The following is a 25,571-nucleotide window of genomic DNA, read 5'->3' as shown; positions in this document are numbered from 1 at the left end:
AGAAAACTGAACTTACTTACGAACATGTGGAATCTTTGGTGTTTCTTGAACCGGGTCCTTCATGCAGTCACTTTCAAACTGAGCCCAGATCCCAGAGTGTCAACACACCGGCTAGCTCCAGTGACTGTTGTTAGCTTCGCTAGCTTACTTGTGTTCGCACTATATTGTCTCTAATATGAGCCTCATCTCAGTTAAAACAGTTACTAAAGTCCAGCGGGTTTATGTCTGCTAGATTATAAATGTTTAAAAGTCTCCAAACTCTACATTTATTAGTTTTACAATTCACAAAACATAATTTCTCGAAGTACGGACTGTTGAGTGAATTGTAGCGGCACAAACAAACTGCCAAATGAATGCGCGCGGGTTGGAAAGTTTCACGCGCGTGCTCTGCCCACTTAAAATGAGGATGGGCATGATTTAGACCCGCCTGCCCCTGGAGGGCGGAGCTTATATGGTAAACACATGCTAACAAAAGGGTGATCCGCCCCCCCTCCCGGGATACACCGTGACATGTAACAACGTTCAGTTAACTGCAGTGTAAACAAATAGTGCAGCCTGCAAACTTTCATGACGCATGTTTTCATGACTCAGCAATTAAAAAGTTGTTGTTTTTGGGATATGTTGTCCACGTGTAGTTTGTTTTCATGAATTAAAAATAATTATCGAATAATTAATGATCTATTATAGGTTATCAAACAATAATTTGCAAACCTAGTCATTATTTTTGGAAACACTGCATCAATTTTTTATTTTTGTGTGTTTTGGTGCTCTGATAATTATGTCTTAATGTTTTTGTTTGTAATACATACAAATGTTATTCACAAATATTTTTAATCTGATCAAATTAAAACCAATAAATATATATTTTTTTTAAAGAAAGTTATCAAATTAATAATGTTCAACTCCTGACCCCAAAGTTGAGAAACGTTATAGGTAAGATAATAAATCAATTACATGCAGATTTAATGTAAAAGGGGGAAACAATTCACAATTTATCAAGTGATGAAAATAAAACCTCATTCCATAGTTTTGCTCTTCAGTGTTTCCAAACTAAATTTATAAATCCTACTTGCTTGAAACAAAAACAACTATTAAAAAGTCTTTGTCATTTTCATAGAACCAAACTCTCTAGTTTTCTTTTTCTGGTGAACAACAGGCATCCTTATTGTAGGCATTAATTATAATTTGGCCTCTCCCAGTAACTTTACACACAGTAACATAACACACAAAAGTTCATGCATTCATCAAATAATTTATTACATTTGTACAAATACTACAACATTGGTCTGTGGAGGAATAAACAATCCATTATCTGCATGTCCTCAAGCCTGCATTATATTAGTGTTTTGAACTACCCTGCACAAAAATCATACAAGGCCCCGCCAGGATAGTGCTTTAAAGTTACATACAATTACACAAATGTGTGTGTTTTTTTCACTTTTCATTATAAGTTAAAACAGTCATCTGAGTGAGAGGTACAGAGAGTTCATATAAATAATTGTGTACAGACATGAGTTAACTTTAAACACATTCATTAACAAACCTAGTAGAAGACTAGATACAGTTCCCATGGTTACATCTTCAAATCAGCATAGCTTATTTACAGTCCTGTCATGAAAGCTCAGCGACATTTAGCCACATGGCCAGACAGATGGTGAGAGCGAGCAAACCTGCGGAGGCAGTTAGGGCAGGAATAAGGCTTCTCCCCTGTGTGAGTTAACATGTGGGTTTTCAAATGGCCCGACAAGCGAAAGCTTTTTCCACATTCTTGACATGTGTAAGGACGCAGGTTAGTGTGACTCCTCCTGTGCTTGCCCAGATCACCAGAGGAGGTGTAACGATTGTGGCAGTCTGGGCATTCAAAGGGCTTTTCCCCAGAGTGTATCCTCTTATGCTTCACCAGGTCTCCAGACTGAGTGAAACTCTTGTCGCATTCAGTGCATTTGTAGGGTCTCTCACCAGTGTGGGTGCGTTGGTGGTTTCGCAGATGTGATAGACGAATGAACCTATTGCCGCAGACTGTGCAGTGGTAAGGCCTTTCTCCGGTGTGTGTTCGCAGGTGTATTTTCAAAGCCCCGAGATCTCCGATCTTCAGCCCACAGTCACCGCACTGGTGAGCTTTCTCATTGGTGTGGAGTTTGGAGTGAACCCTCAGGTTTCTCTGGGTGTTAAAGTCCTTCCCGCACACATTGCAGTGGAAGGGTTTCTCATTGGAGTGTGTCCTCACGTGGAGATTGAGACTTGACTTGAATCCAAATTCCTTTCCACATTCAGTGCAAGAATATTCCTTCTTGCCGGAGTGTGTGGTTAAGTGGCACTTGAGGTGGTGGGATCTTAAAAAGGCCTTCCCGCACACCTGACATATGTACGGCTTCTCCCCCGAGTGTATTTTCATGTGTTGCCGCCAACCGCTGCGCTCCACGAACCTCCTGCCACAATCCTTACAGACAAACGGCCGGTCGCCTGTGTGTGTGCGCATGTGATCCTCCAGGCTTTGAGGGGTGCCTATCTTCTTGCCACATTCTGGACACTGCACACCGACATCCAGACAGATTGGTTTATCCTCAGATTCTGTGTTATGCGGTTCATGACACAAATGCGGCCCCTGACCCCAGGTAGCTTTGAAACTCTTCCCACAGCTGGCACAGCTCAGATGCCCTCCTTTGGTAACCACAGACATGCTGTGCCAGCGTATACAGTGATTCTTCAGATTCTTCAGGTACTGGAAGCTACGTGCACAGGTTGGACAGGGGTGGAGCCTGCGGGGAGGGGCAGAAGGGTGGGCTTCACGTACATGGATCCTAAGGTGTACTTTAGATTTGAAGGTGCTGCTGCAGTCAGTGCAGGTGTGTTTAGGGATGAGGTTTAGCGTGCGGCTTGAAAGGCATTTTTTCAGCTTAGCAAGATACTCCTTCTGATGGACCCACTTGACATGCTTCTCCAAGAAGTCCAAGTCAGTGAAGGAGACAGTGCAGTGAGGACATGGATAGAAGTCAGACGATGACTCTGAGTAAGAGAGGAAGAAACACACACAGAAAGCAGAGTGCATTTTCTTTTTTTAAGTGGTTATTATGATTTTACAGTTCCCTGTTAGACAATCTGAAATATACAAAATAAGACTATTGCAGATACTAGAAATTCCCTCTTATTTAAATGTCTTATATGATAAGATTCCCACCATATCGTGTGACACTTAGATGCATTTATGTAAGAAGGTAAAAACAAATGCAGGAGCAAAACATCAAAACGAAATGCAACGCTTTATTTGTTCGTTTTATTTTACTTTTTGGAGCCTTGAATATTTTTATCAACATGTTTGTCTACGAGGACGGCTCGTCTGTCCACTGCAAACCAAATCTAACTACAGGTACGAATAAAGTAACCTGAAAACTACGGAAGCCCTAAATGACCATGGTTTTGTTTTTACAAGTTTACATTATATATGTTTACATATACAAATGTTTTTTTAAAGGAAGCGTAATAGGCCTGATCCTTTATCGAGATAATGATATTAATAACTTGGGATCTTGAGGAAAACAAATAAAATGGCCCTTTAGGGCTTCTGTAGAACACACTCGTTTAACTCTGTTATTTAAATGAATTGCAGTTAATCTGTGGATGTATAATAATGTGCTTTTTAAAGCTGAACATTGGTTTCATTTGAAAATAACAGTTATTAAAAACAAAAACAACAAAAAGTCAATAATACCTAGGGGTTGCATGTTTTTCTAAACTACTGGCTCCTACCTGTGCAGCCCTCCTCTTCCTCGCCATAATCTTCCTGGATGTTGCCTGTTGCCTCCTCTTCACTGTCTCTCTCCTCTTTAATATACGACTCTGATTCCTCCTTGACAGCAGCTTCAGAGAAATCCTGTTCTGGCTGATGGTCAGAGTCACACTCGTCCTTTACGTGTCCCTGCTCTTGCTGCACATCTGCCCTGGATGCCTCATCCTTAGTGTCCGAACAGCTGGATGAGTCTCCATTGTGCTCCTCACTGATCTCCTGTGACAGTGGTTCCTCCTTGATTTGGATGTTCAGACCACCTCCATTAGTGTACACCTCACCCTCTGAATCATATTCAGTTTTAACTCTGACCACATCGTGTTGTCTCTCTCCTATCTTTGCTTTGATGTGCAAAGACTTCTTCTTGGAAGATGTCATCTTCATGTTGTCACCATGGGGGATTTCGTCTCCTTAGTGTGCTGCGAACCAGAGGAACACATAGCTGGAGGTAAATATATATATTGACAAAGACAGCTACATGCAAGGCAACGTTACAATACAGAAGCAGACACAAGCGTTGATCTTCTCCATTGTGTTGTGTTATTTAGCGTTAGCATCATAGCTAAGCTACACTAACGGCTGCATTAGCCTAGCAGCAGAGCTAGCATTGTGGGTCATTGAACGTTACAGCCGTTTGCGTGTTGCTACGCAGCTGTCACTTTAAGTTTAATAACGTCTGCTTTAAAGAAACACTTACCGTTCAAAATCACGCGATTCAGCCAAAAGCTGCTTTTTTTTAATATATATATATATATATATATATATATAAGCTAAGCTAACGTTTAGTGTGCAGATATTAGTGATAACAACACAGGAAGAGCAGCACACTTCCTTCAGCTCTGACCAACCAGCTGAGATCAGTGCTGTCCAGGTTACATCCCACTAATGCTGTTAAAGTGACAGAAACAACAATAACAAAGAATACAGCTGCTATTTTACTTTGATTTTATTGTGAGCAGTGGTGGAAATTAACAAAGTACTAACCCTACTTTACTTGAATATTCAAGAGGGAAAAATTATACTTTTTACTGCAAAATATAACTGATAAATTGTGATATTTTTGTATGTGTACTACTATACCCAGTAGTATAATATACACCTCTTCCAGCTTCTACCAGTTTAATGCATCAATTATAATTACAGTTATATAATGTGTCATTCTTAATTGAGCCATTTTGCATAATAATTTGTACTTACTTTAATAATATCTATATTTTAGTAGCAATTTATTAAGATTTATTAAGTAGCAAACAAAAAGATTCAAATTACTATTAATTGGTGTTAAATTAGAAACGGGCGCAGGAACTGTAAGACATATACAAGCTTGCAGAACTGTGCCAGGTGACGACAATTGATAAGTAATTATGTCGTTAGATATCAATTAGTATCAATAAAATAATAAAATCTTTGTAACAAATGTACATTTATTTATGTCCTAATTTCCCTTTTTAATCAGTATAGTATTAATAGCACTAATCCATAATGTTCTCTTCTGTACAAACACACTCGCATCATGTTCCACAGACTTTATTTAAGCCAAACAGAGAATCTTGACGCTTTCTTCTGTACAACACTGTTCCCTTCTTCGAAAACAATAAACAAACACAACAAAGGTTATGTACAAAAATATGTTAAAAAAAGAACATAGACAAAAGATACAAGACAAAAAAAAACAGTATTAATGCTTTTTTGTGGAGGGCTGTTATAAATAGTGACAGTATTTATTTGAGCTTTTGCTGCGGAGTATATTCAATTCATGACAATCATGATTTTGTTCATTCGATAAGAAGCCAGTAGCATCATTCTGAGTTCATCCATGACACTGTGTGCCGCCTGAGGCTGGACGACGTCTCCTCTTACTGTTTCTCGTGAATAATGGGGCTCATTGCCTCCATGCAGTGCAAAAAAGTAAAACAAAGAGAAGACTTGAAATACTAACCTCAACACCAACAGGTAATTCAGTCTCATTCTCAAAATCTCTCACCAGGAGAACTCTTTTCATTATTGTCATTTTCAATAGAGTAACATTTTCCATACTGTATTTTTTTTAAATCAGATTGTAGATGGGATTGGCAAATACAATCATCTAAGCAGACAAGTTGACTGGAGACAGCAGCCAAAACACCAACATACATTTCATGTCAACAAAAATGTAATGAAATGTTTCCAAAGGACACATCATCTCTTCTTCTCATGGACGAGCTTCTGTTGTGATTCAATTGTTATAGTTTCAGGAACTAAAGACTAATATGAAAACATTATCCTTCATTTTTTTACAAAAACAAGTCATGAAACAATTTGTAATTAAGTGTAAGCCAGTCGACTCACAGACAAGGCAAGAAGTGAAGGCAGATGAGCAGAATCACAAATAAAAGTGTAACACGTGAATGAATATGCAAAAACATACTCAGGAGTTTGTTTAACATAAACACATAGCTTAGAAGCCTGCCATATACTGAGTTACAATTATAAATCACTCATATCGACTATGATATAAAAACATCTCACAAGCAACTTTTTTACCTGCGCTGAGCTGACAATCAAAACCTTGCACATGATGCTGAACCAAAGTCTTTTGTTCTCAATGGCAACTTTTGATTGTCACTTTTTTTGGGGTATAAAGCACATGTTGGTTCTGAAGCGAGCGGCTGTGTTTTTTAACACCTCAGTTGGACAATGAGACTGACTGTCGAGTGTGCTCATACCTCTTTAGTGATCACAGACAGGATGCAACGTTGTTTTCTTGATACATATAGCAGTTGTAGTGCATTGTAGAGACAGCTGGCACGGTCATGTGAAGCACTGAAATGCAGTACAGCAACACATAATACAATAAAAGACACTAAATAATTCATTTTACAGTGTATGTACAACTCTGTTCAAAATGCTCACGTTAACCGACTCACTTTCTCTTGGACTTTGTTTCTGCCTTGCAGCTTCAGATATCAAACACTTTACAGATGTAACCCACCGCTAGTGTACCTGTCCTCTTTCATTTACATCGTTGCCTCCCTACATAGCCATAGTGGTCAGGTGCTGATGCCCGAGCAGCCCCTTGCGCCCTGCTCCAGCAGGGTGACCCCCTCCGTTGCCATGGCCACAGTATTCTTGCAGGTTCTGACGCAAAGTAACCAGTGCAGAGCCCAGACAGGCACGGTTTGGAGCCAAGACACCCCCGGGCAGCTGGAAGAGGACAGTGGCCACCCCAGCCATGCCGTCATCTGTGGGCTCCAGGGTGATGGGCCCAACCTTGAAGGTGGAATAAGAAAAGCCCATGAGCTGAGAGAGGAAGGGGTCGGAGCGGCAAAAGTGCTGGTAGCCGCTGTACGTGGATGGGTGGTGATGGTGCGAGGCGGGGGTGCCAGAGGTGGTGCTGGCATAGTGGTGGGTGTTCAAGTAGTGCAGCGGCAGGTGCTGCCCACCGTTGCCCCCTCCACCCAGGGTGAGGTGATGGTGGTGGTGGGATGTGGGTCCGGAGCCTGGGTCATGTTTGTAAGAGACAGCTCCTGCCCTGCCCCTCTGGCCCACCACCACTCCTCCTAACTTGCTCGTGCGGGCATGAGCAAGTGATACAGTGCTGCCCCCCACCCCTCCACCAGCTGAAGGCAGGTAGATGAGCTGAGGCTCCTCCGGCTCAAGGTATATAGTGAGTTTAGCAAAGGGCCTTGACGCCATCTTGGTCATCTCCTGGATGTGGCGACGTTGCTCCCGACGGAAGTCCAGGAACTGCTTAACCTTCCACAGGAGGACGCAGACAGACAGGAAGAGGAAAAAGCAGGAGAAGAAAACAGAGAAGAAGACAAAAAGATCGATGTGGGCTTGGTCCTGTCGCAAAAACAGCAGGCCCTGGGACTCTCCCTGTCTCTCCTTAGTTCCCACACCTCTCAGAGCGATGTAGAAGCGGCTGGATTTCAGAGAGTGCACCTCATGGGGGAAGGTGATGACCACACGATCTCGAACACCACGGACGATCATCACCGTCTGTGGTTTCCACACAGTGATGTAGGTGATGAGTCCTTCAGCCCGGTCCTCTGTAATCTCCCTCTCTGCCCCTGGTTTTGCTTGCAGCTGCAGTGGGTTGTGGGAGAGCACGGGACCCCCGAGACTGGAGGAGGCATTGGAAAACACCTTTATAGGGGACGGAGGTGAATCCTTATCTACGCCAGTCGTTGTCCCACGAGTCGCTGATTCCTCCTCGATCTTGATGGTGTGAATCCCTGTGTATCGATCTACATCCACAATGAAGATGTCATGAGAGTTGGACACATACACCTCCACCTCACCAAAAGTAACATCAATAGTGACCCGAATGTCCACATTGGTGAACTTTGGTTGGGCCGAGAAAAACACAGTGCGCCCTCTGGGCAGGTTGCGAATGGTGGGATCATGGAAGCAGTTGGTCTGGGACGGTGGGGTCGAAGCAGCACTCTGTGTCCACGTTGAACTGACGGTAGCACTGACGCCCATTCACCGGTGTGCCATTGAAGGAGTCTTTGCACTTGGCACACTGAATAGAAGAGCACAACAAATACAATTTGAGCAAAACCAGCAATTAATAAGTCTCAATCTGAATATTGCCTTTAACAATGCAGAGAAAGCAAAGATTATATTGTGACCAAAGTCACCATCTGTGTTTAGAACTGCATGTGCATACCTGTTGCCTGTAGCAGTCTTTCCGGTCACTCTGAGGGCTGCTGAGGCACGAGGAGGTCTCTGTGTTGTTTTGACAAGGGCAACCTGTACCATCATGTTCATTACACGTGTCTGCATGGCCATTACACTGACACCTGCAATGCAGAGGAGAAAATCCAAACAGGTGAAGAGAGAGCTTTATAAAGTCTGTTGCTTCTATAAACTAGATTGTTTTTTTGCAACATTTGCAAATCTTATTTATCCAACTAATAGGCTTTTTCTTTTGTAACTCGTTCTTTGGCTCATGGTGCGATGAACGCGAGTCTGGAGCAGCGGCTCTCTGAAGTTAACCCATCTCTTATGCACCGTACAGAAGCAGGATTTTGGATTCACTCCCGCTTGCGACTCGAGTTGACTAGTTCCTCTTTAAGAGTCGCGCTCTAGGTCACAGCACGGGAACCCATTGACTGCTGAGCAGAAAACATAACTCACTTTTCACACTTCCCCTGCAGCAGGAAGAAGCCACTGAGGCAGCTCTCACACTTGTCTCCCACGCTGTTGTTCCGGCAATTCACACACACAGCATTCTCTTCTGTGGGACCCTCAGACACCCAGCTCTGAATCTGATACAGAAACAAAGAGAGAGATGGAGTGAAAAAACTAAAAGACACAGCCCAAGTAAGCACATTACTGGTGTGTTTGCTTTTAGATATAATCCGGAGAAGACCACAAAGACGGCGGACACTTACACTGTTGGAGTCCTGAAGGTTCTCAAGGACCTTCTTATGTTCATCTCCAGATAAACACACGGCACTGTTTCCCCTGCAAAACTCCCGACATGGTACGACAAGTGCCTCCCCCTTTGGCGGAGCCCACAAACAGAGGCTTACACTTCTCACAGTGCTTACCCTGGAAATGGAGGGGGGGGATTAATTATCACCAGTGTGGATACGGAACAACTGTGTTTGTGCATGCGTTATGCTATAAGCACTTACTATGGTGTTATTGTGGCACTCGAGGCAAACATCTGGTTTGCTGACACCAGCACAGTTGCTGTGTTTGTTGCAGCTGCACTGAGAAGAGCAGTTATCCCCCACAAATCCAAAGTGACACTGGACAAACTCCTGGTGAAATGCACGTCCCGTTCACACATCCTTGAGCACACACCGGCTCACACTGACCAGAAACACTGTACAGGAGAAAAACAAAGACAAGACTTTTGGTAAACCTGTACGTCACAGTATTTGTATTAACTACCCTCGTGTATCCAGTACTAATCTTACCTGCTGAGTATGTAACCCTGCTTGCAGGTGCAGTGATATCCCTGGGGTTGGTCGTGGCAGTCCTGGGTGCTGTTGCAATGGTGATGGCTATTGGCACACTCATCCTCCTCTGGACAGTGGAGGAAGGACCAGCTGCTGTTTCTCAGGGGGCAAACACCCTCACTCACACCTGGGAGACGAGGCGGGAGGAAGATCAGTGAACCAATTAAGTGAAACATTGAACACGGAGCTGGTTACACTCCACAATTCTGAACTTATTGAATGCATCAACTGAAGATGTTTCTCACCATCAAGTCCTCCTTGTAGGCAGCGTCCAGCGCCATTGCCCCCCCGAGCAGCACACCAACCACACTGAGGCCTGGCAATGCAGTGGGAGCACTGGGTGAGCTGGGAGCACTGGGGAGAGCAAGAGTCCCCCCCTGAGAGCAGACGACCACACTGACCTGCCTCACAACGCAGGGGCACGAAAGACGGGCTCACGCACTAGAGGAAGGAGAGATCTGTATATGAGCATGACATTAAATAACTCACAACATATTCTGCAAAGAACAAGCAGGGAAGTCTCACCTGCTGCAGAGCCATGCTCCACACACAGTGCTGCCAGCCCCCATCGGAGCCTCTGGAGCCCAGACAGAGGCTGCAGTTGTTGAGACTGTGGCAGGGTGGAGGGCACGGCATAGGGGGAGAAGACTCCACCTGCATGGGGGAGACGTTGAGCAGGGCGTAGCTGAAACACGTCCAGTCATAGGTGGGGTTCACACTCAGGATGCGCCTCGTCTCACCTGGAGAACACAGTCAAAGTTCTTCAGTGGAGCACATCATGAGAACAAAAATGCCGTAAATGTGGATTAGCATACTTCACCTGAAACTCTAAAATAATAATTCATCCATATTCTACTAGTGTTCATTTCTAGGCTTCAGACTGAAATAAATAACAATTTGAAATCATGATTTTTTTTCAAGGCTCTTCAACACTGTTGCTCGTACCGGTGCGTTTGAACTGGCGAGTCCACATGCATTTTCCAGAGGCAGTACACTTGTGGCAGTCAGAAGCCTCACAGCTGGTCTCAGTGCAGTTGCTGGACAGGAAGATCTCTCTCTGGTTGATCCGACAGTCATGTTCAGACGTACAGCTGACAGAGCTGCTGATACAGGCCCCCTCTGGACAGTTTGTGCACCACTTACAATGCAGAGCAGTCTGGGAAATTCAGTAAAGGAGTTAGTTGATAGAAAGTAGCGAAAAAGACAAATTTTTATTCACTGGCCGTCTAATCCTTTAATGTTATGTCTATAATTCTGTATTTGTACATTGCTGTTGGTATGTTCTCTTTAGTCATCTTAAGCTGTGTTTAAATGTGCTCTAGAAATAAACTTTATTTACTTACTCACTAGTGATCGTGTTAGAGTCGGGGTGTTGTATGTCACCTGTGATTGACTGGAGAATGTTTTAGGGTGTCGGGCGAGGCATTCACTGCAGGTCTTCAGTCTGCGACACTGGTCTGCCTGACGAGGGGTCGGGGAACAGGGAGACTGGCCAGTGAAGCAGCCCATTCTGATGGAGAGGGAGGGAGAGAATTGTAAGTCGGACGCATTTTATTTAGTAGCTGCACATAACTTCAAACTCTTCAGAAGTGCTATTTATTCAGAGTTGCTTTCAGCCAAAGCGTTACCTCTCAGCGGTATCAGAAGAAGCACAGGTTCCTCTACACCAGACGCAGCTCCCTGTGGTGGTGTTGCAGGCCTCTGGTGTGGGCAGCAGGGCACAGGGGTCAGAGGGCACAGACAGGGTTAGCAGTCTGCCCAGCGTGACACCATTGAAGCCTCCTGACAGGAAGAGACGACCGCCCCAGCTCGTCATGGCAAGAGACACTGAACGATTTACAGGATCTCCTATAACAGAGACTGATGGAAAGAGTAAAAGGTAGTTACGGTTATGTTATGGTAAGTTATGATTTGACCAGTTAAATCTGCAGAAAGACATTAAGATGGTCACCTGGTTCTATCCAGGTGTTACAGTTGATCTGGTACAGAGACACTGAGTTACTGTAGTCTTCTTCTTCTGTCCTTCCCCCGACAATGACCATGGCGTCTTTGATCATGGCTGCAGTGTGGAAGAAACGGGACAGGGGCTGCGTAGCAAAGAGATGATACAGCAAGAATAGATAAGTTATCTATATGCAGAAGATAAATGCATGGCTCGGCTAATTTACTGTAGGAGGAGGAGGATAGCGCAGAGGTCGCGTTAATTGAAAATATTTCAGCATTGACTGAATTGTTTTAACAATGATGGGAAAATCTGAAGACAGTCTGTCATTTTGACAGATTAGAAGCGGATCGATCTCCCGTAACTTTAAATTATTCGCAACGTTGTGAAGAGCTACGGACTGGAGGCCTTGGAGCGCGTGTGTGACGGGTGCAGAAGGAGCGCATACTGTGGGACTTCCTCCCAGTGAAGCGTGTGCCGGATAGACAAATCCCACGTTCACAGAGTCTTGCTGACTTCTGAACTTCTCCTAGAAATAGAAGTCGTGTGTACGATGACTCCATATTTGCCTGTTTAGGCACAATGGGCGCACGGTTGGTGTCTCTGTTCATCTTTTGTCTTTGTGCATAATCTATAAATTTGTTCTGTATATTAATTATTAAAAAACGAATGAATGAAAATCAAATGCTAGTAAATATGTCTCATTAAAATGACGGGTGATAATAGATTATGACCTATATATACCTTATTACCCTGCGAGGGGACCAGCAGAGACCAGGTGAGGTTGGGGTAGTACAGACTGTAGAGCTCGCCTGAGGGCTCCACCGTCTCTACGTGAAAGCGGAAGCCTCCAAAGACATAGATGGCATCGGTCTGCTCATGGTAGACCGCTGAGTGGCCATATAAACCTGATCGTAGAACACAAAAGGCAAAACAGGTGTAAGTGCGTTGTTTATTTTTACACATTTTCAAAATAAAATACAACATTTCTTTGTGGGGTTGACAAATAAAATAATTATGTTTGTACTATATAAGTGGTGCATCAGTCAATAAGTTATTGTGTAACTATGTTACAACCCATCAAAAGAATTAAAGGCCTCAAAAACCTGTAGGCGGTGTGCCAAGGTGGGGGGCAATGGTCCAGTTTCCAGTATGCAGGCTGAACTCCAGCAGATGGTGGTTGAAGCCGTTGTCTGGAGAGTAACCTCCGATCAACAGCACAGAGGAGTCTCGACGCACAGTGAGAGTGTGGCCCGCCACCGGGGGCAGCACTGTGCTCTGTCACAGGAGGAAGAAAATGTTATTTGTTAGGAGGTAAAAAACAAAACATCCGATATTTAGTATTTCCGTGAGAAGACTAACCCTAACCTTGTGTTCTCTCCACACTAAGCTGCTGAGATTGAGACTCCAGGTATCCATGGAAACACCGTTTTGAATGACACCGCCCACCACCAACATGAAGTCGTGGCTGGCTCCGTGGCTTCCAGAGCCAGACCCGTGACTGGTCAGCAGTGCAGAGGCGTGGTGATAGCGAGGGAGAGGAGTCGAACCTTCTTCCACAGAGCTCGTCAACATTTGGGTCCAACGGTGCTCTGACACAGAATATCTGAACAAACCAGGGACAACATGTCGTGACAAACATATAGTCAGTGCGTGTGCTTACAGGGTTCGTACGGCTAAAACTTAAGCACTTTCAAGGTGCCAAAACCAAACATATCCAGAATGTCGAAGCCTTTATCCATCACATCTAAATTGTTATTAGAAATCCTAAATAAAGATTACACACAGCAATCAACATATGTTGTTTATTTTACAAGCTGTTGTATGTTTTGATCATATTTAAAAAAGGATGAAAGGGGTTCGCTCGCCATCTTGTGTGAGATGCCAGGAGACAACGCACACATATGAAGACGGTATTGTTTCATGTCAAATGCATAAAAGATGTTTGGTTTATACGAGTGATTGTGCAGAAAAAAGAAGTATAATAACACCTAAAACATTTCATGAATTCAGACTAGGAGTTACAGTTGCCCTACCTGTAGACATTTCCCAGAATGCCCTCTGACAGCGAGAGTCCTCCGTACATCCAGAGGTTGCCCTGTGGGCCAGACACCAGAGAGTGACCCATCCTGTGGAGGAACCTGTGGGCCTGGTTCTGTGCAGAAACAGGACATAATAAATGTGTGTGCTGAGGGGTGAGATTCAAGAATTGTGCAGATTGAACATTTATATACGTTTTTAAATGTTTATGTTCTGCCCCTACCACTGTTAGTTGTGTGTCCAGCAGTGTTTCCCACACCAGGCTGTTGGAGTCCCGAGGAACAGAGCAGTCTGAGCCGGCCCAGCTATCGGAGCACACGCACACTCCCAGAGACTGAGACAAACAAAACATGTTTGTTAGCGATCCATGAAAATGTGTAACATGACTCATCACCAAGACACATTATTTTATAACTGAAGGTTATTATGAACACATCACAACAAATCAAAAGAGTATAAAACTGCAGCTTGTGGTATTTAAACTGTCAATTCTGGAAACTATTACTCTTTTATTCTCAGAGGAAATGCCCAAAAATAAAGAAATCTTACTATATTACAAGCTCCTCTTCCTTCTGCCATCCCACAATCCTGAGGGCACATGGGCCGGTCGCATTGGGGTCCACCATATCCCTGAGGGCACTGACAGAGCCCACCTTGGCACAGGGCTCCACCTGGACACACAGGTGACCCCTCTTCCCCCTCATCAGAGCTCTGCTGACACCGCCGCACCCAGAAAGATGCATTGAAACCTTGAGGTTTGTTTGAGGAGACATTGGCCTCAAAGTAGACGGAGATGACACCTAGGGGTAAAAGAGAAAAGACAATATAGTGAAAGTGACAAGATGTTCTAGTCTGTGTGTTTAATACCCACCTGAACTTCACATAATTTGAGTCAGGTAAGAGTTAAAATATTGAAATGGTTGACAGTAAAAGGACTTAGTAAAGTAAACTGCAGGGGAGTTACTGGGAGGAGTGTTTAGAGGGATGTGTGGGAGCCAATAAGTACCATTTTACTAGCTCAACCTTTGCCGTGTGTGTCTGTAAAGACAGATCTCTCCAGGCATGTTTATTATTGAATGAATGTATGGATGGTTACCTGAAGTGGCCTCCACAGTGATAGGCTGAGTCCTTGTGGTGCCACAAAACGCCCCAATCAGGTTGTGATCTGAATGTACGACTCCATTGGGCAGGAAACGAGGGAGGCCATCAAACACATAGACAAAGGAGCTCTGCCAAACAAAACATAGGGATTATAAGGGAGAGAGGAATACTAACAATGTTCAATGCTACAGCTCGGCTAACATGTTCACTTGCTCGTGTGTATATCAGGTCATTGCACTCACTTTACAATGCGTGTGGGAGTCTGGGTGTAGCGTTAGGGCTACAGGGGGACACAGCTGTCTGGGCAGACAAGGTGCCAGGTTCTCAGTCACAGACAGGACCCACAGGCAATGAGAAAGTCCTCCTTTCCCCTCTGTGCCACTTCGCCATCCCAGAGAAGAGGAGAGAGGCATGGCAGAGGAGGAGGTCGAGGAGAGCAGCACAGAGCGGCCCTGGCACTGGCGGTAGCATGTGCCATTGTTCCTGTTGGAAAGAGAGAGATGTCAGGAGAAAGACAATTCCACTTTTTAGACTTTCTCTGTTCCTTAATTTCAAATTGTTATCAATCAGTTTAGAAGAAAATAAATGAAATGTGTGTATTACACTCAAGGTGTATAAAACAATGTTCATTTTGAAGATCTCCTTACCTTGGGTCTCCATAGTAACCAGGCAGGCAGGACTCACAGTGTGGCCCCTGTGTGTTGTGTGTGCAGTAGCACTGGCCTGTCTGATTGTGACAGTATCCTCGGACAGGGTATCCATGGCCGTTACACTCACATTGCACACAGCCACCGCCACCCGACAGGGCTGATCCGAAGCTACCTGGACGGCAGTGCTCACAGTGAGGTCCTGTAGTCCAATCTGAAAGACAGAGGAAGAACATTTCACTAACTGAAAGTATTACCTCATAAACTGGCCCGGTGTCATATAAGTTAAATACAAAAGATGACTGAGAACAAGCTATTGAAATAAGCGATATATTAAAGTCTCACCCTGACATTCGTCACAGATCCCTGGTGCAGTAATACAGGTGGAATGGAAGTTGCAGCCACAGTCCACATCACATTCAACCCCACTGAGAACCAGCGTGGCGGGGTCAGACGTCCAGCCAAGAGAACATTCACACTCAAACCGTGGGCTGCCACTACATTGGCCCTCACGGCACTCGTTGTAGCACCTGTTGGAAGGGGGGGAATTATGTTATGTGCTTTTTCAAACTTTACAAAAAGCAATCCTGATGACTCAACAGGAAAAGTGAAGATGTTTAGGGATGCCAACCGAAAGCAGACCCTGCTTCACCAAGCATTAACCGACAAGTTTAGTGCATTTCATGCTGCCCAGCTGCAACAATCACTGACGCACAAACAGGTTGAACCCATTTATCGCCAGCTGCAGTGTACGCGCATATCAGTCCCCAGTTCATCCGTCTGGGAGAGGTAAGCAGCCAGGATGTTGCATGCATTGTCGTGGACACATTGTTTTACTGTTTAACTGATGGTGTTAAAATCGGGCAGATTTTGTGAAAGGATGAATCAACAGAGAAACACATCTTACGTCTGGTTGCAGTGCAGTGTGCCATCCCCCGTGTATCCTCTCTCACAGTGGCACTCATAGGAGGTGGGAGTGTTGATGCAGGTGGCGAAGGGGTGACAGTTATGGAGACCCAGCCTGCATTCCTCTACATCAGGGCAGGTGGGGTAGGACCAGATCGCATCTTGCTCTTCGTTTTCCAAGTGCTCCATCTCCATCTCCATCTCCAGGGGCCGCGGCGGCGCCGAGGTCTGGGGCTCAGGGCTGGAAGAGCAGGACAAGGAGACGTGAAGTTGGACAGTTATACTACATCCATCTATCCATCCACCCTCTGTGTTATGTAGAAGTTCTGTTTTAGTTTGGCAGGTGTGTGAAGGTTCCAGAAAGCATAACCCATAATAACTGATAATGAAATGTTTTCTTTCAAAGCATCGTCTGGGACAAGTGGATTTTATTTATTGACAAGACTTGCAAAGGTGGAGTAATTGTATTGTGAAAAACACGTTAGGACTCTTTCTCTATCGAGGGACTGAACCAACAAAAATGTATTTACAAGCTGTGAAAAACATATTTAAAGTATTTAATTAATAAAGTAATACATAAAGTCATGAAAGTTTAATAAGTAATATCTTACTTTGCAGCCCGTGCCTCAGCCACAGCCACACTGCAGTTATACACAGAGGGGTCTTCCATTCCCGCCCAGTCTCCCCTCAAACATCTGAAAAGATGAGTGGAAAACACGATGAAGACATTCAAATCAGGAGTGTTGGCACTATATGTACTTTCTCTGTACAGTACATTTGTCTAAGTAGTTGTTGTAAGTGTGTCATACTTACTTTCCAATTGTGGGATTGTTGTAGTCACCACACCAGCCACACTGGAACGTTCTCAGGCAGTCTGTGCACGTGTTTAAAGCTGAACATTGCTTACATTGGGGAACCGAATGAACACTGACGAGTAAGAGAATATTAAATTATTAAGGTTCATTTCAACTCACTGACAAGATGTATATAATTGAACTCAAAGTGTACTGCTGTGTGTGTTCACGCTGAAATCATAGGAAAGCAGAGAACTGCAAATAGTTATTATGTGTATAAACAAATAAAAAATGTCCTCGTTTTACCTGTCGTACCAGTCCCTGCACTCTCCATAGGGGTATTTTGTGAGGTAGGCAGCAAAATAGAAGCAGGCCTGGGCGGACTCACACCATGCACACTGGCTGGAGTTAGAGAGGCACTCACCACACGTCTTTCTCCTTTGTGAGACAAAACGATGTCCAGAGAGGAGAGGACAATAAGTTATTAGTTCTTGTTGAAAGCATGTATGATTTGAAATGACCTGCGTTAACAATATGATTTTTCTAACTCACTGGTTGCAGACTTTAGGACACCCCTTTGGGTCACGTATGGATCCATCTAGTCTTCCCCGTCGACTGCACTGGTAGTCGCCTTTCTTGTTGGAGTTTATCTGCCACTCGCAAAAAATGTCCTGCAGGCCAAATTAAGCTTTGCAGTCAGTCAGGAGAACAGCAGCTCCAATCAAGATGTATAAAATATCAGCTGGATGACAACATGTGTTAAAATGAGGTGTTACCTGAGTACAAGCGGAGCAGTCTCTGTACTCTTCACACAAAGTGCAGTGATGAGGTGCCAACAGCAGATGGTGCTGACCTTCTCCCTTGCCTTCCACCTTCTCTCCCTCAGGGCAGGGCTCGATGTCCGGGATGTCCCGCAGCAGACAGCGGGACAGAGAAGGGCACCAGCCACAAGACTGGTCTGACAGACAGGCCAGACAGGACATGTATGTTGAGCAGGAACCTGAGCGGTAAGGCTCCAGGAACAGGAAGGAGATCTCCTGAAGGGAGAGCAAGGTATGGGGAAAAGGGATGTGAGATATGAGACCACCAACTACAGTTTTATTTGTTTTACTTTCACTGCTTTTGCAGGGTACATTTCTTTGAGAAGCAAAGGTTTAACCGTGTCAGTACTCACACTCCCTCCAGGCAATGTTCTGTTCCATATCAGGGCCATCTCACTGGTCTGTCCTGAGCCCGAGTTGTTAAGGTAGCCCTCAGCCTGGACAAGGTAATGGTTTCCCCTGGTCAGGTTAGAGAACAGTCTACTCCCATCAGTGCGACCCAGCAGCTTCAACTCCTTCTCTTGCTGTGCTGCCCAACGACCCACCACCTCCTGCTCCGACAGTTTAAAGAAGTATACAGAATTAGAGAGAAAGTGGACAAGAGTCATGCCACTGACAAACATGTTAATACTTGACATGCACTTTCCCTCACCAGTTGGCTGGAGTTTGGCCCTGAAGCCATTCGAGCCTCAAAGTGGAGCCTCTGGATGCGAGCCCACATGGAGACAGTCTCTGCGGGAGGGGGTGCAGGTGGAGGAGCCCCCCATAACGGGTGGATGAAGCCCCTGAACTGTAGGGCTACGTCCATTTCTGTGGTGGGGCTGAGGATGATAGTGGTGCTGCGGAGGATGGACACCTGGCGAAGGGGGTGAGGAGGATGGAGGATAGTGGAGGATGGATGGAAATGGACACACATCAACAGAAGCACTATTCTCTACAAACTGCTCCACAAGTTTGACAAACTACTTGAATCTGACCAATGACCAATAAAAGAGAAACAATCGTAATATTAATTACTGCTGTGCAGTCAAAGCAATATTGGAGGGAGGAAGGAGGGATAAGTATAAGCAGAGAGGGAAGTAGTTACAACCACAACTAGTACAGTTAGCACTTCAGATTTGGACTCTGTACCTTGTCAGGCTGGGAGTCGTTGCGCGGGTGCTGGAAGGTGAGCAGGTGCAGTCCCGGGACATAGTTCTCGGTGCGACAGGAGTGGAGGGAGGTTAGGAAAAGGGTACGCTCCCCCCACCAGCCGTACGCCCCTGAGATCTGGTCCACACGGCACGCACTTCGCTCTGTGAGACCGAGAGGGAGAGGTCAGCACACAAAGAACACATCTGACCTCTTAAAATCTCATGATACAGCAGTTTCCTAAGGTGTTCTACTGTCTGATCCGTGACTTGTGTGTGACGTGTGTTCAAAAGGAGTAAAACGACATGACCTCAGTGCAGCAAAGGAAGTATACGATTGGACAGGCAAGTCAAATCATGTCTGAGTAGCCTGTCCAATCTCAGCTGGGAGTAGTCACGTCACTGTGCTCCATTCCTGAAACACGGCCAACATAAGTCCCTCCCATGTCAACTCCCAACATCTATTTATTTATTTTTTCAGTCTGAGGCTTAGCCCCTCTCTTCTGCCCTCCTTCCTCCCTCCCCGGGTCTTACCTGACACTGGAAGGCAGGACTCATTCTGAACACACCAGCCAAATTTACCAGGGGCACGGGCCAAAGAAGCTGGAGTGCCACTGAACACCAGACAAGACTGGCAATCAGACAGGAAGCGAGCCAGGCCCAGGCAGCCGGTGCTGCCACACTGTGAACACAAAAGAAGGGTTACGAACTGCACCTGTAATCCTGACAGATATTCATACAGACACATCAAAGTGAAAGTTTGAGTGTGTTTGCACTACGGGTGTCGTGATATACTTTGACTAAATCGAATAAAGAAATGTAAATATTGATATCATGTTAATAATTTCCATGTGTAAATCATTGTATATACACAGTTATGGTTATAGGCTCTCTCTCCATCTCCCTACATTTTTTGATGTAATTAATTTTTGCCAAAAATGAGACAAAATGCACAATAAAAGATTAATTTGACTATTATTTAACTGTAATCACATTTTTGATAATATCATTGTCATTGTGAATTCTTTCGGCCAAGATAATAATGTAGTACAAATCTTATATCTTGACAGCCCTAATTTGCATGAGTCAGTGAAAGACTAAAACACACGGCTGTGTTCAGGGAAATGTTACCGGATTGGTTGGCTGGTACTCTCGACAGCGGCCTTCACACCAGCTGCACTCTGGGTTCTTAAGGCACATACTTTCATCTAGCGCCTCAGCACAAACAGCATCCTAATAGGGCAACACACACACACAGACACACACAGACACACAGACACACACAGACACACACAGACACAACAATTTAGTTATCTTAGTCGCTCTTGTTCAAAACTACTCTTCCCAATGATATGTTTTATGACACTTTCACTCACCCGGTCACCTTCATCGCTACTGACGAACAGCGGAACTTTGTAAGCCACCAGGTCTCCGCTGGCAACACCACTGTAACCCCCAGCAACCAGCAGCACTCGTCCCTCCATCACAGCAGCAACATGCGAGTAACGCCCCCCTCACAGAATCCCCTCCTGAGAAAAAAGAAAGAACGTTTTCTAGGTATGTTTGTAACATATGTGCGGATGTAACAACGACCAAGAAACTGGACCGGTGTGTGAGAATCTACAGGAACTCACGCAGCGACCATCTCTCCCCGGCAGACACCCACTGGTGACAGCCCAGGTGGTAAAAGAAGATCTCCTCATCATAGCACTTCTCCTCTTGGTAATGAATATGTACATTCCCCCCTGCGAGAGAAAGGCAGGAAGAAAAAAAGATAAATATACGCAGGACGACACGGATTAAGGTGAATTATGTCTGCTAATTGTGTCGATGCTCACCGTAGACCACCATGTAGTTTCCGATGACGGTGGCTGAGTGGAAAGCTCTCTCTCTGGGGCCGGTTGCTGGGAAACGGGAGCGGAACGCAGTCCAAAACCGCCGGTCCACGTGGAACACGTCGGTGTTGTTCACCCTCACACTAAACCTTAGAAAGATAAACAAGTGTACTATTAGTACAGATAAAGATGCAGTATATGTGTTTATTCACTTGCTGGATGTTGGGTAAACATTTGTTTTATTATTAAAAAGTATTTCTACGATTCTTATCTTTATCTTTTTTGTGGGGCGCTAAATGTAACACATTTTCCTACAGGAATCACATTTTATCTTAGAATCTTAAGAGACAAATAGCACAATTCACTGGATGTGAACAGAAATAGACAGAAAATATCACATGAGCTCTCCGTGTGTGTGTGTGTGTGTGTGTGTGTGTGTGTGTGTGTGTGTGTGTGTGTGTGTGTGTGTGTGTGTGTGTGTGTGTGTGTGTGTGTGTGTGTGTGTGTACTATACTAATGCACAAGAGGCCGTACCTGGCAGTTGTAGGCCTGTGGCCTCCGTAGATCAGCAGCGTCCTGGATGGGCTGTGGAATACCATGGAGTGGCCAGCAGTGGCCGGGGCCTTTCCACCGGTGGACTGAACAGTCTCCCACCGTCCAGAGCCATGCAGGCCGAACCGATACAGAGAAGAAGAAAACATATCCTCCTCAGTGCGACCTGCAAAACAAAGAGAGAGAGAGAGAGAGAGAGAGAGAGAGAGAGAGAGAGAGAGAGAGAGAGAGAGAGAGAGAGAGAGAGAGAGAGAGAGAGAAACGAAGGATGCTGCTTAAGTACAATTTATTTCTCAAGGGATGCCAAGTGACAATATAATGTGAAACCCACCTCCAAATACATAGAGATAGTTGTCCACTACAGCTGCAGCGTGATTGGCCAGTTTAGGAGACCCACGCGAAGTTGAAAAGCCATGCTGTTGCCAGTCGTCTTGGAGTGGCCGGTACATCCAGACATCACTGGCCAGGGAGCCGTTGGCTAGCTCTCCTCCAAAGATAACCATATTACCCGTCCACTCCACTGCTGTGTGGGAATGACGAGCCACCTGACAGCATAGGAGAGTCAAACACCGCAGCAAGGAAGTGAATGAAAAGGAAATGTAAAATAATAACTGTGAGCACTTATGTTCAAGTTTACATGTACACAAACAAGAAATGTATACATTGCACTGCAATAAAATATAAAACCTTCATTTACACACTTGCCAGGGTATTTGGACTGACACCACAGTAAGAGAGGTTACATGACATTTGAAGGATCAGGTTACTGTTGAAGGCTGATAGTAATCAGGTCCCTTGCAAAGAATGTGTGTGTTAACCCACAAACTACTCACAGGAGAGTGACCATAAGACCTGCTTTCCCATTGGTTGGATGTGAAGTTATATTTGATCAAGTCGCCGAGAGCTCTATTCAAGTCAAACCCTGGAGAAAAAGAAGTAATAATCAAGTCATTAATCATCAAAACACTATCAAATACAAGAGAAGAGTAAAACACAAATAAGGGACTGACGCTAAATAAAAGATGGTGGAACTAAATATTAAAATAACATTAAGAGTCATTCTTACCACCAAACAAGTACATGGCTCCAGTGGTGTACAGATACACGCCAGCAGATGCCGTCCTCGGAGGCGTGTAGAGGTTTCCTTCACTCACACGCCACCACTGCCCCGCCCCACTGTCGTTATGGAAACCAAGCTGGCAGCTGTGACCCAGGAAGCCCGGGTTACACAGACAGCGCTCTCCTTTCTGAGACAAAACATTGGAGAACAAGGACAGTTTAAGACCTAATTAAAGCTTATTCAGGGAAGGAAGAGTGACCCTTTGGTTGATGATTGCTTTGAGTTAGCATTAAACCTCCCCCATCCCTACTCTTACCTTGTCACACTGGCCATTCACAGAACAATCCTGGGAGCACAGAGGGGTCGTACAAGCTGATCCTCCCCAACCCTGATGGCAGTTGCACTTTGATGTAGAGGGATCACAGCGGCCATGGCCGCCACAGGCTCCAGGGCACAGAGAGAAGGTGTAAGTTGCATTGAATCCCAGGAGGTTGTAGTTAGCGTCGCTGAAGAGATGAAGCAGCATCTGGAACAAGGAAATGAAATAATGGACACAAAGGGAATATTTGCCATAGTTATAATGCTTCAGAGTTTCTTTTATCATGTCTCAAGTAGTTACCTTGCCAGACTTGGCTTCAATGGGTTGAGGCAGAGTGTTGCCACTCAGGCTGGCTAGGAGAGGGCTCTGGTAGGAGTCTCCATCATACACAAACAGGTAATCATAGGTACACTCTGTGTCCATGAAGGTGAAATTTAAGACAATGCGGTGACTGTCGCTGGTAGCTGGAAGATATAAAAAGCAAACACCTGTGAGATTAACAGTCTATTAGTTGCAAGTTATTCTATTAATAATTCATTTACCTGAGCACAAGAACATATCTTGGCTCATTATACCTTTGATAAGCCACTCGCAGTTCCCATTGACAGAGTAGTTTCCTGGCCCATCTGTGACGTAGCCTGGTGGGCCCCTCAACACCTGTCTGTGGCCCTTGCAGTCCCCCGCCTGGCACGCTGGCGACTCAGCCAACAGCAGAACCACCAGGATGATGGAGACAGGGAGGGGGGAAGCCATCACTGGCACCGCCTGAATAATGTGAGGCAAAAGGTGGAAGATAATAATTTAGTGTGGGTCCTCCTTACAGACACCATTTCTAAAACATATGCAGCAGCAGCATCATCATGCAGCAGCATCATGCAGCAAATATGGGCCAGCCTCCTAAATGTCAGTTGAATTGACCACTTGATCTAAAACACAAGACTAAGGAACTATGACAGCAGGATATAGAGGATTATATCTATGGAAATCCAAGAGTCATGTAGCCTGGTGGTCCCACAAACAACTTCATGTGGCCCTTTGAGTCCCCTGTCTGTTCACACATTTCTCTTTTTTGCTGCAAGATTGCACTTTAAATCGATAAGACCCTTCAGTAAACTGCAATGCCACGCACACTGCAGAGAAGAACAGGGCCAAAGGTGGAACAATTGCAATGCTTAATGCGCATTACGAGACTCAGACGCAGCCTCTGGGGGAAAACTGATTCTGATGGAGCTAACAACTGTTAGCCCAAAGTACAGTAGCGTTAGCTCACTAACCACAGCACCAGTCTCACAAACCTAAAGTAACGTTATTCTAAAGTTCTCACACATGTCGCAGTATATAAATATAATGCTTTTCACCAACACAGCATTAATAAATTGTCTTCCTTACATCCAACTAGCTAAAGATACACACTATCAGCAACAAGGTGCTCTCCGCAGGCTATCACAACAAAGCTAACATAGAGGGTTGCTAGGCAAAGATGGCTAGCTGAATACCGTAAACAGTCAGAGGCCGTTAGCTGGCTAGTTTGCACATTTTCATTATCATACTCACCAGTTCCCGTCTCTTTGACTCCATTGTAATTTACATTTTTGGTGACCCTTTTACACTAGCTACCACATGAGCTAACTTGTGGCTAGTGAGTGCCCGAGACTGACAGCTAGCTGAATTAGCTGGTAGCTACTTCCCTGACTGGGGGTCTGCTAAGCTAGCTTGTTCGCTAGCTAGCGGTTGCGGCTAAATCCAGATGCGCAATCGTCAGTTGCTGCAAAATGTAGCAGGAAAAGTCATTCTTGAGAGTAATTCATCATTATGTAATTACGAAATGATGTTTCCTAAACTCGGTTGTTACTCTACTATGATATGCTGACAGCTAACAACGAACATATTCATCGTTTTCGACCCGATTCCTGCAGTCCATCTCAGGGACAGATACCCGTTGTTTTGGTGTTTATGGTTGGCTAGCAGCAGTAACCGGTGTTTTCCAACACAAAAGACAGCGCCGCCAGTGGTGTGTCTCACCACCGCCCCCCAGCGGAGATAAGACACATTTAAACATCTGGATCATGATTGAAATGTGTGTGTGTGTGTGTGTGTGTGTGTGTGTGTGTGTGTGTGTGTGTGTGTGTGTGTGTGTGTGTGTGTGTGTGTGTGTGTGTAAACCAGAGGAGGAAGAAGCTATTCAGATATTTTTACTTCAGTAAAAGTTGTAATACCACAGTGTAAAAATACAGAAAGATTAGTAGCATCAAAATATACTTTAAGTGCTGTAATTAAGTAATGTGCAGTTTGGCCCATTTCTGAATAATAATTATATAATTGGATCATAATTATCATCATAATGTAGCTCATTTTAATAATGTATATACTGCTGGGTAGTTAAATCTATAACAATACATCATTTATTACTTGATTATATTTTGTATTAATATGATAAGTAATTTAAGGTCTCAGATAAATGTGCAGTAAAAAGTACAATATTTCCTTCTGCGATGTTTTAACGTGAAAGTATAAAGTAAAAAATACCCAAATAAAGTAAAAGTACCTCAAAGTTGTACTGTAATTATTTCAATTATGTTTCTCTTCAGTACTGTGTTGTTAACAGACATTAATATAGTAACCATGAATGTAAAAGGTTAAATATTTAAACACATGGTACAAATACAAAGTAAGAATGTATTTG

At 44.5% G+C, this 25,571-nt stretch overlaps 3 protein-coding genes across 10 annotated transcripts in view; all 3 read right to left on the bottom strand.

The window, feature by feature from the left end:
- erfl1 (Ets2 repressor factor like 1) overlaps window positions 1-366 on the bottom strand; it is a 102,735-nt gene extending 102,369 nt beyond the window's left edge. For 7 of the 8 annotated variants that reach the window (XM_029452126.1, XM_029452133.1, XM_029452125.1 and 4 more), the window contains exon 1: window positions 21-366. The gene's annotated coding sequence lies outside the window, so the exon portion shown is untranslated. Of the gene's footprint in view, window positions 1-16 lie in introns of all 8 variants that reach the window. The other variant, XM_029452128.1, reaches the window with a different exon arrangement.
- An 873-nt stretch (window positions 367-1,239) lies between these two features.
- LOC115020867 (oocyte zinc finger protein XlCOF6) lies at window positions 1,240-4,652 on the bottom strand. Its single transcript, XM_029450890.1, has 3 exons — window positions 4,482-4,652; window positions 3,748-4,203; window positions 1,240-3,006 (listed from the first exon to the last, which is right to left on the bottom strand). Exons 2-3 carry the CDS (start codon window positions 4,166-4,168, stop codon window positions 1,622-1,624), a joined length of 1,806 nt encoding a protein of 601 aa, XP_029306750.1. The 5' UTR covers window positions 4,169-4,203; window positions 4,482-4,652; the 3' UTR covers window positions 1,240-1,621.
- A 643-nt stretch (window positions 4,653-5,295) lies between these two features.
- Window positions 5,296-24,861, bottom strand: megf8 (multiple EGF-like-domains 8). The gene is given in 48 exon segments (XM_029450889.1): window positions 5,296-8,191; window positions 8,193-8,291; window positions 8,439-8,571; window positions 8,909-9,039; window positions 9,166-9,258; window positions 9,260-9,325; window positions 9,412-9,531; window positions 9,533-9,605; window positions 9,700-9,868; window positions 9,987-10,182; window positions 10,267-10,481; window positions 10,687-10,897; window positions 11,125-11,251; window positions 11,370-11,601; window positions 11,693-11,828; window positions 12,428-12,591; window positions 12,790-12,961; window positions 13,052-13,289; window positions 13,720-13,838; window positions 13,947-14,057; window positions 14,273-14,523; window positions 14,820-14,952; window positions 15,067-15,307; window positions 15,472-15,685; window positions 15,817-16,001; window positions 16,379-16,618; window positions 16,989-17,072; window positions 17,191-17,304; window positions 17,478-17,609; window positions 17,724-17,842; window positions 17,948-18,208; window positions 18,346-18,543; window positions 18,645-18,848; window positions 19,124-19,287; window positions 19,657-19,804; window positions 20,254-20,355; window positions 20,499-20,633; window positions 20,635-20,651; window positions 20,757-20,867; window positions 20,961-21,106; window positions 21,492-21,675; window positions 21,841-22,054; window positions 22,343-22,431; window positions 22,576-22,756; window positions 22,886-23,095; window positions 23,189-23,352; window positions 23,464-23,653; window positions 24,443-24,861. Coding segments are annotated over 48 exon segments (8,655 nt in total). The 5' UTR covers window positions 24,467-24,861; the 3' UTR covers window positions 5,296-6,796.
- Between the last annotated feature and the right edge of the window lie 710 nt (window positions 24,862-25,571).

This window comes from Cottoperca gobio, chromosome 16 (assembly GCF_900634415.1).
Source record: "Cottoperca gobio chromosome 16, fCotGob3.1, whole genome shotgun sequence".
Classification (NCBI taxonomy): Eukaryota; Metazoa; Chordata; class Actinopteri; order Perciformes; family Bovichtidae; genus Cottoperca; species Cottoperca gobio.
The sequence above is the reverse complement of the archived record's forward strand: the minus strand, read 5'-3'. Positions and strand labels throughout refer to the sequence as shown.

Coding starts and splice junctions, on each gene's coding strand:
- LOC115020867 (XM_029450890.1), bottom strand. CDS start 4,168: ATGAAGATGACATCTTCCAAGAAGAAGTCTTTGCACATCAAAGCAAAG. Junction 3,007..3,747: donor GGAAGAGGAGGGCTGCACAG/GTAGGAGCCAGT, acceptor TCTCTTACTCAG/AGTCATCGTCTGACTTCTAT.